The sequence below is a fragment of the Primulina tabacum genome, chromosome 16 (genome assembly GCF_025594145.1).
Source record: "Primulina tabacum isolate GXHZ01 chromosome 16, ASM2559414v2, whole genome shotgun sequence".
NCBI lineage: Eukaryota > Viridiplantae > Streptophyta > Magnoliopsida > Lamiales > Gesneriaceae > Primulina > Primulina tabacum.
In genome coordinates this window covers 28,693,914-28,707,419 of record NC_134565.1, presented here as the reverse complement: position 1 = coordinate 28,707,419, position 13,506 = coordinate 28,693,914, and the positions used below count along the sequence as shown (strand labels likewise).

General features: G+C 34.7%; 1 protein-coding gene across 1 annotated transcript; it reads right to left on the bottom strand.

Annotated features, from left to right (window-relative positions):
- Nucleotides 1-8,853: 8,853 nt before the first annotated feature.
- On the bottom strand, nucleotides 8,854-10,829 carry LOC142529270 (transcription factor MYB36-like). Its single transcript, XM_075634753.1, has 3 exons — nucleotides 10,487-10,829; nucleotides 10,054-10,183; nucleotides 8,854-9,753 (listed from the first exon to the last, which is right to left on the bottom strand). The coding sequence occupies exons 1-3, from the start codon at nucleotides 10,620-10,622 to the stop codon at nucleotides 8,979-8,981; spliced, it is 1,041 nt and encodes a 346-aa protein (XP_075490868.1). The 5' UTR covers nucleotides 10,623-10,829; the 3' UTR covers nucleotides 8,854-8,978.
- Between the last annotated feature and the right edge of the window lie 2,677 nt (nucleotides 10,830-13,506).

Here is a 13,506-nt window from a genome sequence, read left to right as displayed (position 1 = left end):
AATTGTTTCAGGTAATCTTCTTCTTTGAGACTACAAACTTATAGTAGATTGCTTCAACAGTCAATTTTTTTTTTCAATGGTCATCTTTACTGTTTTTCGACAATATGGGCATACTCTGTATTTATCATTAAATGCTCGTAAATGATCTATTGACTCTAAATTTATGCCTTTGATAAACCTGACAAACCATATCTGGATAAAATGGCAAGTTGGTAGGATATTTTGTAATTTTTATATACTGAGATTTAAACAGAACGACTCGAAATGCACCTTCCTTTTGGGAATTTTCGATACTGACATTTATGCAGTTTGGTTAGAAAACGACAATTTGAACTCATGCACTGCGTTCAGTAGTTTGGACTGGCTACTTGTCAGAGGATGCCCTGCAGATGGAGTTCAATAAAGTTCAGCAATTTGATTTCTAGAAAGAACAGCTTAAAATAATCAAGTGGTCTGAAAAACATGTTTTATAATAAAATGAGGGGCTGGATCCTTCAACATCTTGATATTATTTATTGTATCAATCAACAATAATTAAGAGTAATAGAAAATATTCAAACAATTTCTCACTTTTTCTTGATGACAAAAACAAGCTGTAAAATTATAAAATGAGTTATAAAAAATGTAAGGTCATAAAAATGAATTGTATTTCATTGAGTTAATGAAATTACATTGCTACAAATGCATAAATTTGAAAACCTATTACACCTGTAAAGTCAAAACAAAATCCTCGAACTGCTGCCACTACTACCTCCTCTTTTTTTTTATCTCTTCTTCTGATTGTCTCATATCATCTTCAAATTAACCCTGTCTGCTCGTATTTTCTGCTCTTCAGGATTTTATAGTCTTCTATTTTCCCTTTTTTAACATCGACCTTTTGCATATACTCCAAGATTTCTTGTAACTAGCGGCCAAGAGTGGTGTGAATATGATCTAGTCAGTCATTTATTGTTTGCTAGGATGTGTTAATTTAACTTGACAAGGTTAGGCCCAAAGATTCAGATTAACGTTTGACAAATGCTAGATCGGTGGTGAAAAGACTACAACTCTTTTCTACAGAGCCAAGATCTCGCATAATGTCTTTCCAAATGATTTCAAATGCAACAGACTGAGAAAAATACTTGACTTCGACATCGTTGAATGTTTTGGAGAGATCCTTAATTTGAGAGTAGACTTGATCGAGCATATTTTAGGAGAATTTTCGTCAAATTCTGAAAAGATATTCAAATTAAGATCAGAAGGAGATATTTTCTTCAAGAAATGGAGAACCCGGTTGAAAAGATAGACGTTGGAGGAATGGAATAGATGAATTATCAATTCAGGTCAACAGTTAAGTCAATAGCTAGAATTTCCAAGTCTTCAGAGCGTGGATCAGCCACTTTGTCTGTGCCAGGCTGTCTAGAGAAGATAACAATATCTTGACTAGACAGAATTTTTGTTGAAGTAATAGGATCTTCAAATATTTTATCAGTGACTGGAATTTTTCTCAGATATTCCAAATGTGGTTTTCCCTCATACTGATGTTCATCTCTCGTAGTTGTAAAATCTTTGATCATTGGAGAGAGTGATCCATTTTACTTTGATCAAACTAAATTTTGGACAGAGAATGGAAAGCTTCATCCATAGAGATCAGTGGAATCTCTGTGAGATTTGTATGAGTTTGACTGAGAAATTTAGGAGAAGCACGTGCATTAGATTCTCATTTTGTTTTAAGTATTCGGCTTGACTTGTTGAATGATGGTTTCAACATCAGTTTGAGCCTCTGAGCTTCCAGCTGGATTTTGCTCAATCATCTCAGTGTCAGCTTGAGCAACGGCTGGAATTGCCTCTGTTGCAGCGTGACCTTCTTCAACAACAACTTGAAATTCTTTATCAGCGGCTTGAATATCCCCGAAAACTACTGGAATCGTCTCAGCAGCTGGCTGTCGATCGTTCTACCTTTTTCCTAAGTGAAAGACTGAAGCAGCATTTTGATCCACCGTAAACTGAAGATCATGTCTCTTGACCTTCACCATCATGGATAGGGATACATCCATTTGGAGTTGGCTTATCACAGCCGCGTCATCTCGTCGTTGCAGAGCTTCGGAGATAACATTTGCTTCTGCCCACTTGTTCATCTTCAGCTAAAAAAGTCCACTTCTTTTAGAGTATTGGTATGCCAAATTGTATCGAACAGAACGACGGTGTGGCAGTTCACCCATTTGTCAAAATGTATCATCCATTCCTTTGCAATTTCATTAACCCTTTCCATGGTCAAGTTTATGGCAGCTTGAACATTTGAAAATTTGGGCTCTTTGATCATAATACCCTTTCTTTTGGCCTTTTGGTCAACGAGAGGTAGTCCAAACCAGCTGGTGGCAATTTTAGGTACAACTATCCTAATACCCTTCAAACTAAAAATTGGAATGGTTGGGATAAGCGCTGGTACCAACGGCTCAGAGACGTGCTTGATCATTTTGATCTTCTTTATTTTGAGCTTTTTTGTCTGTTTTTCTTTCCAGAGAATACCTGTGTCAGGGCAACCTTATCCCTAGCTTCTTCAGAGCCTGTATCTGAGGAGAGCACCAGCTTCATCTTTGTCTGTTTGGTCGGTTTTCTAGTCGGCTTCGGAACTTTCTTTCGTTCATCCTGGACCTTTTTTTCTTGACCTCCAGGTTCAACTCCAGCGTGTAGGTTTTTTAGACGATATGATTCATATGTGTCACAATCAAACAATTTTACTTTGTGGAGATTCGCATCCTCCATGACCTTTACTTTCAGCTGCTCCCAAGAGATAGCGCAGTGGAATAGCAAACCCTTGGGACTGGGCTTCTTTTTTCGTCATAGCTGTGAAAATTTTGAATAGGATATCAAACCAATTAATGGCCAACTTTGAGGCGATGGTGGCTGAGACAATAAATTTTTTTGTGGTAATCTTTTCAAACTCTCTTGCTTTGACCATCAACGGCTTAGCCACGATATCTATCAGCAGCCAATACTCCACCTTCAGATCTATTTTTGACTAGTAGGAGCAGATAGTGGAGAGCTGGATATTCAGAATTCCACCTTCCAATTGGCATAGTTACCATCTAGAAGAGTTGAGAAGCATGTGATGCCAACCGTTGGTAGATCAAACATTTCTGCAAACAGCTTCTAGGTGATAGTGATGTTGGTTCCTTGAACTATGTAGATGAATGTATTATGTTTCATTTGGTTGTCTCGAACAACTCCTTCAACATAGTCTCTGTATATTGGAAGCTGCACCCCAGAAACCTTTTAGCATAGATTCCTCAAGAATGGTGAACATGTTCACGATAGATTCGTCTTTTATGGCTAGTACGAAAGCAAAGTTAACAGCAATGTTCATGATAATCTACACTGAATATCCAACAAAGTTAATGCTTAACTTTTTGGGATATCAAAGACACGCATTTTGAGTGTTTTTAAGACATTTTTAGAATGTTTTTAGCTGCAGTGTAATAAAATAGTATTGGATTAGCTTGAAATCGATAACATAAATGGTCGAAATCTCCTAAGGTGCCGTAGGCTACAGTTGTTTGGAATTCTTGCATCCTGCCCAAGCATGCCTTCACTTTTTGGTTGGGTGCTCTTGGTAAGTTGCTTACCAGAGACAGACTTCCATTTGCAGTGGATAAGTGTTGCGTCCTTTGTCATTCAGTTAAGGAATCTATTCGGCATCTTTTCTTTGATTGCTCTTCCAGTAGAAGAACAAACCACAAACATAATGTCTGGATGACTAGAAGTCAGATACAAAAGTGATCCGGTAATCCTTTATACATAGTGATATCCACTAGATTTTCCCTTCATCTTTGTCGAGTTTGATTGACGAGCTCATCGGCGTGACAACAAATGCACAATTTTTCATGCCAAAGTTATATAGTAAGTGTTTTTTTATAATTGTCCTAGTTGATAAAGATGTTTGTTTCAAGCTGCTTCATTTGTAATCCGAGGAGAATGTCAATTCTCCCATTGATAAGTGCAAGAATTTCACTTAATTTATATGAGAATCCATTTGAATTATGTTAGTTTTTGACATAATTACGCTTGGTATTTGTTGTTTTTGTGTCGTGCATGAGATAAAAAACTATTGGATGGTTGATAGCAATTAGAGGTATTTTTTAGCGTGAAATGTTGGTGGACAAGAGCCATTGCACCAAGGATCAAGCGTTGTAGCGCTAATGCTTGAAGGACCAGAACTAGCGGTTAGGCGCTGACCATCAGGCGCCGCGGCGCTACAATGCCAAGAACCAAGCTCATAGCAGTGCCGCGGCACCACACCCTCGAGACATGGGCGCCTAGGGTAGCGCCGCGGTGCTAGTACCTGCGAGAAAATAAATGGGCTTTCAACTTACGGCCCGGATGAAAATATAAGAAGAAACCTAGGTCACAAAAAGAGGGACAACCGTTTTTTGGAGAGAATTCACGTGAGAGATGAGAGCACAAGCTGAAGAATTGAAGAAGAATCAGAGCAAAAGGATCGATCACGAAGACGAAGAACGACGAATTTGGGGACAGAGACGCCACTTCTGATTTGTCATCTAATTCTTTCTCCCTTTTTATTTCTTGTGTTGCGATATCTAAACCTTTGAACATGTTTTGTTTTTGTTTAGATTTCATTATAAACTAACTTTTCTATTCTAGAGGATGACGTAGCTTTGTGAACACGATAATTCTGATTTGGTAGTTTATATGATTGATTTTTTTTAGTTTAATTGTGTTTCTTTGTTTTTATTCGACTTCAGTTTACTAGCCACAAATTGTTTATTGTCTGATTAATTCTATAACTCGGGAGAGATACTAGGATTATAGATCATTAGAGACATCGTTGAATGTTTATATTATTAAGAAAGTATATAACTTTTGCGAGGCCTAGGTAAGAACATCGTTTGCATTTATCATTTAAACTTAGATTCCTATTATGAATGTTTGGATTGGAGTTTGAATGATATAATTTATTCGTCACTTGAGAAAGGGGAAATAAACTAATTAAGTGTTCTTGGCCATTAAATAATTGGAATTCATGAATATAAATTCAACCGGAAATAATTATTGTGGAAATTTAGTGAAATTATTCCTCTAGATATTTTCTCTCATTGATATTTCTCAATCCGGTTATTAGATTGATATTTATTTACAATTAATTTGTTTTAAGTAAACCAAACCTTTTATTAATTTTTCAAGATAAAGTCGTGACTATTTTAATTACAAGCATTAATATATTTTTATTTATACACTCCTCATGGGAACGATACTTTACTCTCATATATTAAAACTTGACAATCGTGCGCTTGCGAGCGGAAAATACGCAACACCCATCATGCTTATTTCAAATTTTTTCTACATTATCTTAGATAATCTTTCACATAATTCAGGGTTAGTAGATTTAAAATATAATATCAACATATATTTCCACAAATAATGAAATATCGTCTTTAGTAAATCTAAACAATATTTTATCGAGTATTCCAATTACAAAGCCATGCTCAAGCAAGAATTTAATTTAGGTGTATTATCATGCATGAGGTGCTTGTTTCAAGTCATACAGTTCTTTATCCAATTTATAAACATGAATAGGATGAGTATGACTACTAAAACCAAGAGTTTATTCAACATAGACTTCTTCATTAATTAGACCATTCAGAAATGTTGATTTAACATCTGTTTTGTATGCTTCAAAGTCTTTAAATGAGGCAAATGCAAGAAAGCCTCAAGTCTAGCAACATGAGCTAATGACATCAAATTATGTCTTTTTTCTTGTCTATAGCCTTGAGCTACTAATCTAGCCTTATTTCTTACTACCGAACTGTATTCATCTATTTTATTTCTGAATACCCATCTAGTTCCAATTACATGCATATTGACCATTCTGGAACTAAATATCACACTTTAGTTCTTTCAAATTTATTTATTTCTTCTTGTATGACATTTATTCAATTAGAATCTCCTAAAGCTTCATCAATCATATTTGGCAAGCTGAGATACAAATGCAGCATGCATGAATTCATCTATCATTTTTTTATATAGTTCTAAGACGAGCGGTTGGATTATTTTATTCTACATGAGGCTAGGTCCAAATGAGTTGTGTTATGGATGTTGAACTGCTACTTCTTCATGGTCCTCGGCATCATCTTCTTTTCGAAGAATTTCTAGCTGGTGATTGTCCACCGGCTCAGTTTCTGAAATGCTTGATATGGACAATTTCTTCATGGAAGACTAGATTTTCTTCATGATTGATTCTAGCCATTTTTCTAAAATTTATCTCATTATCACTGCTAGAATCAAGGTTAGTAGCCTCTAATCTATTTTTTAAATCGTGCATACTGCTACTATATTATTATGTCAGATATATGATCCATCAAATAATGCAAAGATTCTTCAACGGTCATAATTCTACAATTATATACTCTATAACTTTACTGACCACTGAATATCCTAAAAACACACCATTTTCAGATTTAGCATCAAAAGCGGTTAAATGAGTTTTGTCGTTATTATGAATTAAACATTTACAACCAAAAATACGAAAGTATGAAATTTCTGGTTGTTTGCCTTTCTAGATCTCATGTGAAGCCTTTCCGTGATTCTTATTGATCATAAGTTTCTTCAACAATGGTTGAATTTGATGTTGTGGCAGCTAAAGATTTGGTGGGTTGCGAAGTAGATGGCTCCTCTTCTGTCCTGATTCTCAGCTCAAACTCGTAGGTTTTCTGGTCAGCAAACAAATCATGAAGCTCCAATTTGTTGACGTATTTGGACTCCCTCATGGCCACTGTATTTACATCTCATTCCCTGAGAAGTGCTTTCATCACCTTCAATGAAATCTCATGGTTAGAATATTATTTACCAAGAGATGCAAGTTAATGATAATGTTAAACCCTTTCATCAAACTCGTTGAGAATTTTTCTAGATTTCATTTTGACATTTTCAAACTTCTTGATGACAACAGTCATCTTGTTTTCCTAGGTCTGGTCATTCCTTTCTCAAAGTTGGGTTAGATTTTTTCAAAATTTTTTTGTTGTAGAACAAGTTTTAATTTTTCTAAACATATTCTTAGCAAGTGTTTTATAAAGATGTCTTTGATCACATTGTCCAGATTATTCGGAGTCATAATTCTCCACCATCTGTGGAGCACTTTCTGTTACAGCAATGGCTGAATTTACTTTCGGTATCTTCATTGGGCTTTCTGTGATTACATGCCACATGTCATCATCTTGACTTGCTAGATGTATCTACATTCAAATTTTCCAGTGGTCATAATCGTCTTTGGAAAACAAGAAATCTTGTTAAATGATGTCATTTAAAAGTGTAATTATCAGAGTTCAAGAACAACTTGCTCTGATTACAACTTGCTAGGATCGAGTTAAAGTTTAGAGCAAGTGAATAAACTCTTTTAAAATTATTTGAAAAAATTTAAGTCGTTCTTAACAGCTTTTAAGTTGTTAAGAGTATGTTTGAACTGCTAGACTTAGTGGACCACTTGATATAAGATAAGCGTGGAAAAGGTTCGGTTAGGCTAGTGATGACACAACGATTGGCAATTTAACAAGAAGCGGTCTGAAAATTTAAATGTGCAAGAAGGTGAAATTGCATAAGTAAAGGACACGAAAATTTTATGGATGTTCGGAGATAAAAATTATACTTCACCACTTCTTCTACTTAGAAATATTTCTAATAAAGGACTTCCATTTTACAACATCTTGTAACAGCCCACTTCAGTTAGGTCTTATCATACTGCCTAGATTGAAATTATAGCTGATCATTTTACAAGGCCTAGATGTTTAAGAACCATCGGTTCACCAGGCAACACAACAAATAATAACGATGACCCAATAATCAGCTTTGTAACGGCTTGACTTGGTTGAAGTAGCACAAATTGATCCTTGTAGGTCTGATATATTCTGGTACTCGTGTGATTTGGTTGAGCAAACAGAAAGAAGAACTCTCAAGTGTGCTCCAAAATTTTAAAAATATGCAGACTCTTGTTTTCTTGAAATTTCAGCCATTTTAAATGGTTTCGAGTAATCTTCTTCTTCGAGATGTACTGCATATTTATAGTAGAGTGCTTCAAAAGTCGAAACTTTTTTTCAACGATAATATGTACCATTTCCCTACAATATGGACATACTCCGTACTTATCATTAAATGCTCATAAATGCTCTTTTGAATTTAAGTCCATGCTTTTGATAAAGCTGACACACCATATCCGAATAAAGTGGTTTCCTGTCATTTCAGAAGTTGGTAGGATATTCTCTAATCTTTCTATATAGAGCTTTCAACTGAACGGCTTGAAATACACCTTCCTTTATGGAATTCTCAATACCGACCTTTAATTTCTGCAGTGCGGTTGTAAAACTACTATTTGAACTCGTGCACTGCATTCAATAGTTTGGACCGATTACTTATCAGATGATATTTTGCAGCTGGAGTAATAAAGTCCAGCGATTACTCTAACTCCTGAAAAGGGATGAAATGATCAAGCAGTCTGAAAAACTTGTTTTACAATAAAATGAGTGGATGGATCTTGAAACAGTTTGATATTGTTTATTTTTTCAATCACCAAAACTTAAAGATAATAAAAAAATATTTTAACATAGTGTTATGTCAGTACTCTAATAAAGAAATATTAATTCCAAAATTTGGTTAATTAAAAAATCAAAACTCAAAATATATAGTCACTAAAATATAATCTTAAAATAATTATTCATAAAATATGAATTAAGTTATAAAGAATCAAAACAAAAAGCATATGAACTTGACTAAAATTACAATTTTATCTATTATTAATACATATTCTAGTAAAGTAGGTAAAACCAATTGAAGTCATGTCATGAACGATACTTTCTTGGCAAAATAGGCAAAGAACATAACTTTATTCACACAATTTACAAAACATTTCAATCACCATCTTTCCACTTTTCCCCTCTTTTATGAAAAAAACAAATAGAACTCATCGATATCCTACACATCTTTCGATTTTCTCACTGCATACTGTATCCTAATCCATATTCTTGATACATTATTTCTCCAGATTGATTAAGCATATTCGAATCCCACGAGTTTGAAGACGCTGAATTTGCCTCAAATTCGTTGCCCCACCAAGCAAGATTCTCCTTCGATACATCCATTTGTTTGAAACAATCAAATTCAGAAACCTGAGCACTCTGGTCTGTTGCAATAAAATTGGAAGCTTTGATATTCAGCAATTCATCCATTTCTCCTTGAGTGAAACCTGAACCGCCCGACCGATAAATTCCTGTACTGTCCATTTGCCCCATTATCTGATTCGAGTCTTGAAAATTGCTCTCTGTGATATTGAAAGTAGTATTGTTTAAAAGTGCTTCATCTGCAGTCTTTAAGTTGCTGATTACACTGCGATAATTGTGATCAAGACCAGTGGCAGCAACGGATTGAGGGTTGACGATGTTTTTATTTTCATCCAGAGAATGAAGGGTTTGGATCATCTTTTGCTGCGGGTGATTCGATTTAGGCCAAAGTGATGGGTTATTGCAAAAAGAGAACGGATTTTGAAGGCTTTGAAGCTGGATATGAAGCTGAAGCCTTTCCAGGGTTGAATTGCTTAGGTTTTCTACAGAATAGGTGCTCTCTCCTCCGCTATTTGTGTGATCTTTCGAACGTTGACTCGCGGCGGAGTTTTTACGCCTTCCCAGCAATTTTTTCTTCAATCTCGTGTTCCAGTAGTTCTTGATGTCATTGTCTGTCCTTCCAGGAAGCTGTGCTGCAATGATTGACCACCTTTGAAAACCCAAAAAAAGAAAAGATATTTAGAATCAAGAAACCCTAACATGTAATCTGGTTTTGAATATTTTCATCAATAACAAGTGAAATGAAAAAGAAATTGCCAAATCCCTCCAGAAAAATCATATGATTTATAACCATGAATATGTGCTTTTTCGAATTTTCAGACAAAGAGTATCATAGACAAGGGCAAAAAGACAAGTAGCTCTGGCTGAAGCCGTTGCATGTGTTTTTCGAGGATTTCTATATTCTTTGTTGGTGTATTTTGAGGTAAATAGTTGAGTGGAAAAAATTTACCTGCTGCCTATGCTTATATATAGGCTACAGATGATATTATCTTCTTCTTCAGTAAATCCACCATGCTTAATATTCGGCCTCAAATAATTCAGCCATCTTAGTCTGCAGCTCTTCCCACATCTCTTAATCCCTATAGTAATATATAATTCACATCAATTTATATGAACTTGGAAAATCGATATCAAATCATATCCGGTTATCCAGATATCCAACCCTTGCTATGTTCACTTAAATTAAAGCTACAATTTTGCTTCAACAGCATCTACTTTATAGTTTCATGTCAAAAAATCAAATTTAAGCGCAAGTATTTGGATTTAATAAGAAAATCCCTCAAATCAAAATCCAAAAACAACACCAATTCATGCATATATAGTGTGGTTAATATAATGAATGTTATATAAATGTGTGTGTGTGTGTGTAAATTTAGGCATACCGATTTTCTGAGGAAGAGCAATCCAATTTCCACCAGTCCCATGCTTCTCGATATAAGCTTTGAGTGTGGCATCTTCTTCAGGAGACCATGGTCCTTTCTTCACATTAGCTTTGTCACAACATGGAGCTCTTCCCATCTTCTAGCGGGCTAGTTTAATTAATATTCGATCGATTTCTTTGATCCCTTGGTGCAGACAGATAAATCTGGAAACAGATGAAAAAGTTTTTTTTGTTGTGGATCAAAATGTCACAAGGAAAGACCTCAATTTATAGGTCGGAAAATGATGATGTGATGCTTGGAAAGTCTCCCAGCTTCCTTCCTCTCTAGGGTTTCTGCAATTATCTCTCGGATATCATCAATTCCGTTTTGGATTAGCTCAGTCGTGATATTATAATATTAGTCTCTGATTATTAAATATTGTTTATTATAAAATGTCAAAAAAATAATTACATTTCTTCCAAAAATATATATTTATACTATAATCATTTCCTTTTTGGGGTTGCATTAATTATTTGTGAAATTTCAAGAATTCTAAGTAATATAGATTTAAGAGTAATAAATTAAGCACTAATTAAGATCAACTTTAAATATATGACTTTAACTTTCTCAAATTTTTTGAAGTTTAGTAATTTTTTTTGTAAATTTATACAATCATAACAGGAGCGGATGCTAAACATACATATAAAATTTATACGTAATTTTTTTTATTAAAATATATATACATTTTATAATTAAAACTTGTCAAGTCAATTTCCTTAACTACGTGCTTATAATCTGATCCACGCACATTTCCAGAGAGAAGAAAAATTATGCATGCTCACTTTTTGTCGCCAACTTCCATAATTATTGGGGGTAATTTTGTCCTCGAAATTAGTAGTTGATTGAAATGTTTCACATCATCTAATCATTTTGACAATCTGTAAGAAAGTCACGTCTCAGTACAATAACTAATCTAAAAACAAAATATTATATACATAGACGAGTCGATTCAATACATGTTTAAAATAAAATCTAATAATTTTTACGTATAAACTATATTTTATCATGAGTCAAGTTTAATAAGAGATTTGCTTCACAAACTTGATATGCGAGACTGTATTATAGAAATGTTGTGCTAAATATTTCATCGACATTATAAATTCAAATTTATCCAATTAAATTTAGGACTCATGAGGTTAATTAATATAAGTGAAATATTAATGATACGGACCATTTTTACTAATATATTAACGAAGAACACACTTATCATGATATCGATTAAAAAAATAAAATAAAATAATCCCTCTTACTTGATCTCCGAATATTTTCAGTAATTTTTAATCAAAACTATTTACTAATTATTTGTATAAATTGTAATCGTCATAATTTCTAGTATGCCGCTGATTTGGAGTCAATTTAAATTTGATGTAATAATCTATATTCGGACATATATAATAGTAAAATAAAAGATAACTTTTAACGATTGGATCCCCTTAATTCTGACGGGATCTGTACGAAATTTCTTCGAAAATGGAGTTTCATTACCTGAATTGGTGGAGGCGGCCTACGTTTAGTTAATAAGCAAGAGTTCTCCCTATCAACATTATTTTAGACGAGTTTGTCACATATTGTTTGTCTAGTGTTGTTTATCTGACTAACGCGGTTTATTAGCTATTACGTTAGTTCGAAAATATCACGCCCCGAGACTCGGGATTGACACCGACGTTGTTTAACAATCACACAATCGAAACAACAAGCCTTTGTAGCACAGTGTAAACCGAAACCAGTTTATATATCATAAGCTCAAATGAAATAATCATTGTCTTTACAATACCGAAATCTCAAAAACGACAGAGTTTAATGCGAAAACGTAAAACTGAATAACATAATAAACTTTAAACTTAATATCAAATCTTGATTGTTCACCAGCCCCAAAACTGGTCTGATTCCTCTTCCTCGGGTTTATCTTGGAAGGGTTGTAAGGGGAGTAAGTATTTGGGAATACTCAGCAAGTGGGGGAATATCGAGCACAATAAAACAACATGCATAAATTTCGAAACACATGACTTGCATACATACTTCATCAACATGTATAACATTTACCAGCCACTGTTATTTATCTAACCTTCTATGGTTTACTGACGTCAGTCCTTAATTTTTACTACTCTAAGGGAGCAAGGCCGTATAACGGTTATATCCCGCACCGCGTAAGGGGGCGTCATGGTTGGGATTCCCACCCATATACAGTCGAATCCTCACAGTGCTTAAAACAGTATGACAATCGACACAAGAAATGGAGTAGAAAAGAATTGTACTCGACCGAAATTTTTATCCAAAAACCGAAAAATCACATATGCATAAACCGAAATTTTGAAATTTAAGAACAGCCCACTTACCGTGTCATGGATGCTTAAAAACGTGGATGCTTGGCTTCGGGATTTAGATCGTTTCTCGCTCCTCGTCCGGGCAGTGTTTCGGCTCGATTTTTAGGCTAACTTCGGGACGATTTTCGGGCAGCGTTTCGGCTAGCACAAGCTGCTGGAATTTTCGAGTTTTTCAGCTCTAGGATTTCGAAATTGTTGTGTGAGCATGGCTAGGGTTGATGCACTATTTATAGGGGAGGAGGGTGGAGCTAAATTTGGCACTCAAATCATACCAAAAACCATGCGAAATCTCCTAAATTGACTCCAATATCCTTGCTCTTTTTCGAAAATTGAGTTACCTAGGTTGTGAGGTTTTATTCCCTAATTCATTGCTCTTGATTTGGCTCGAAAATATGGTTGCTAGATGGAAAGGATTTTGAGCAACCTTTGATGATTTGCTTCCAATTAACATGAAATCTTCCTTGTCCCTGCATCACAATCATTAGGCATATAATTTTGTAGGATTTTTGAAAATTGCTTGCAATATGATGCTTCAATCTTCTAGATTTTGTAGAATATCTCAATCTTGAAAATCTCATTCCCATATTTTCGAAATTTGCATGTCTTGGTCCTAATTTGATTGACTTGATAATTAAGATTTAAGATTCCCAATACAAA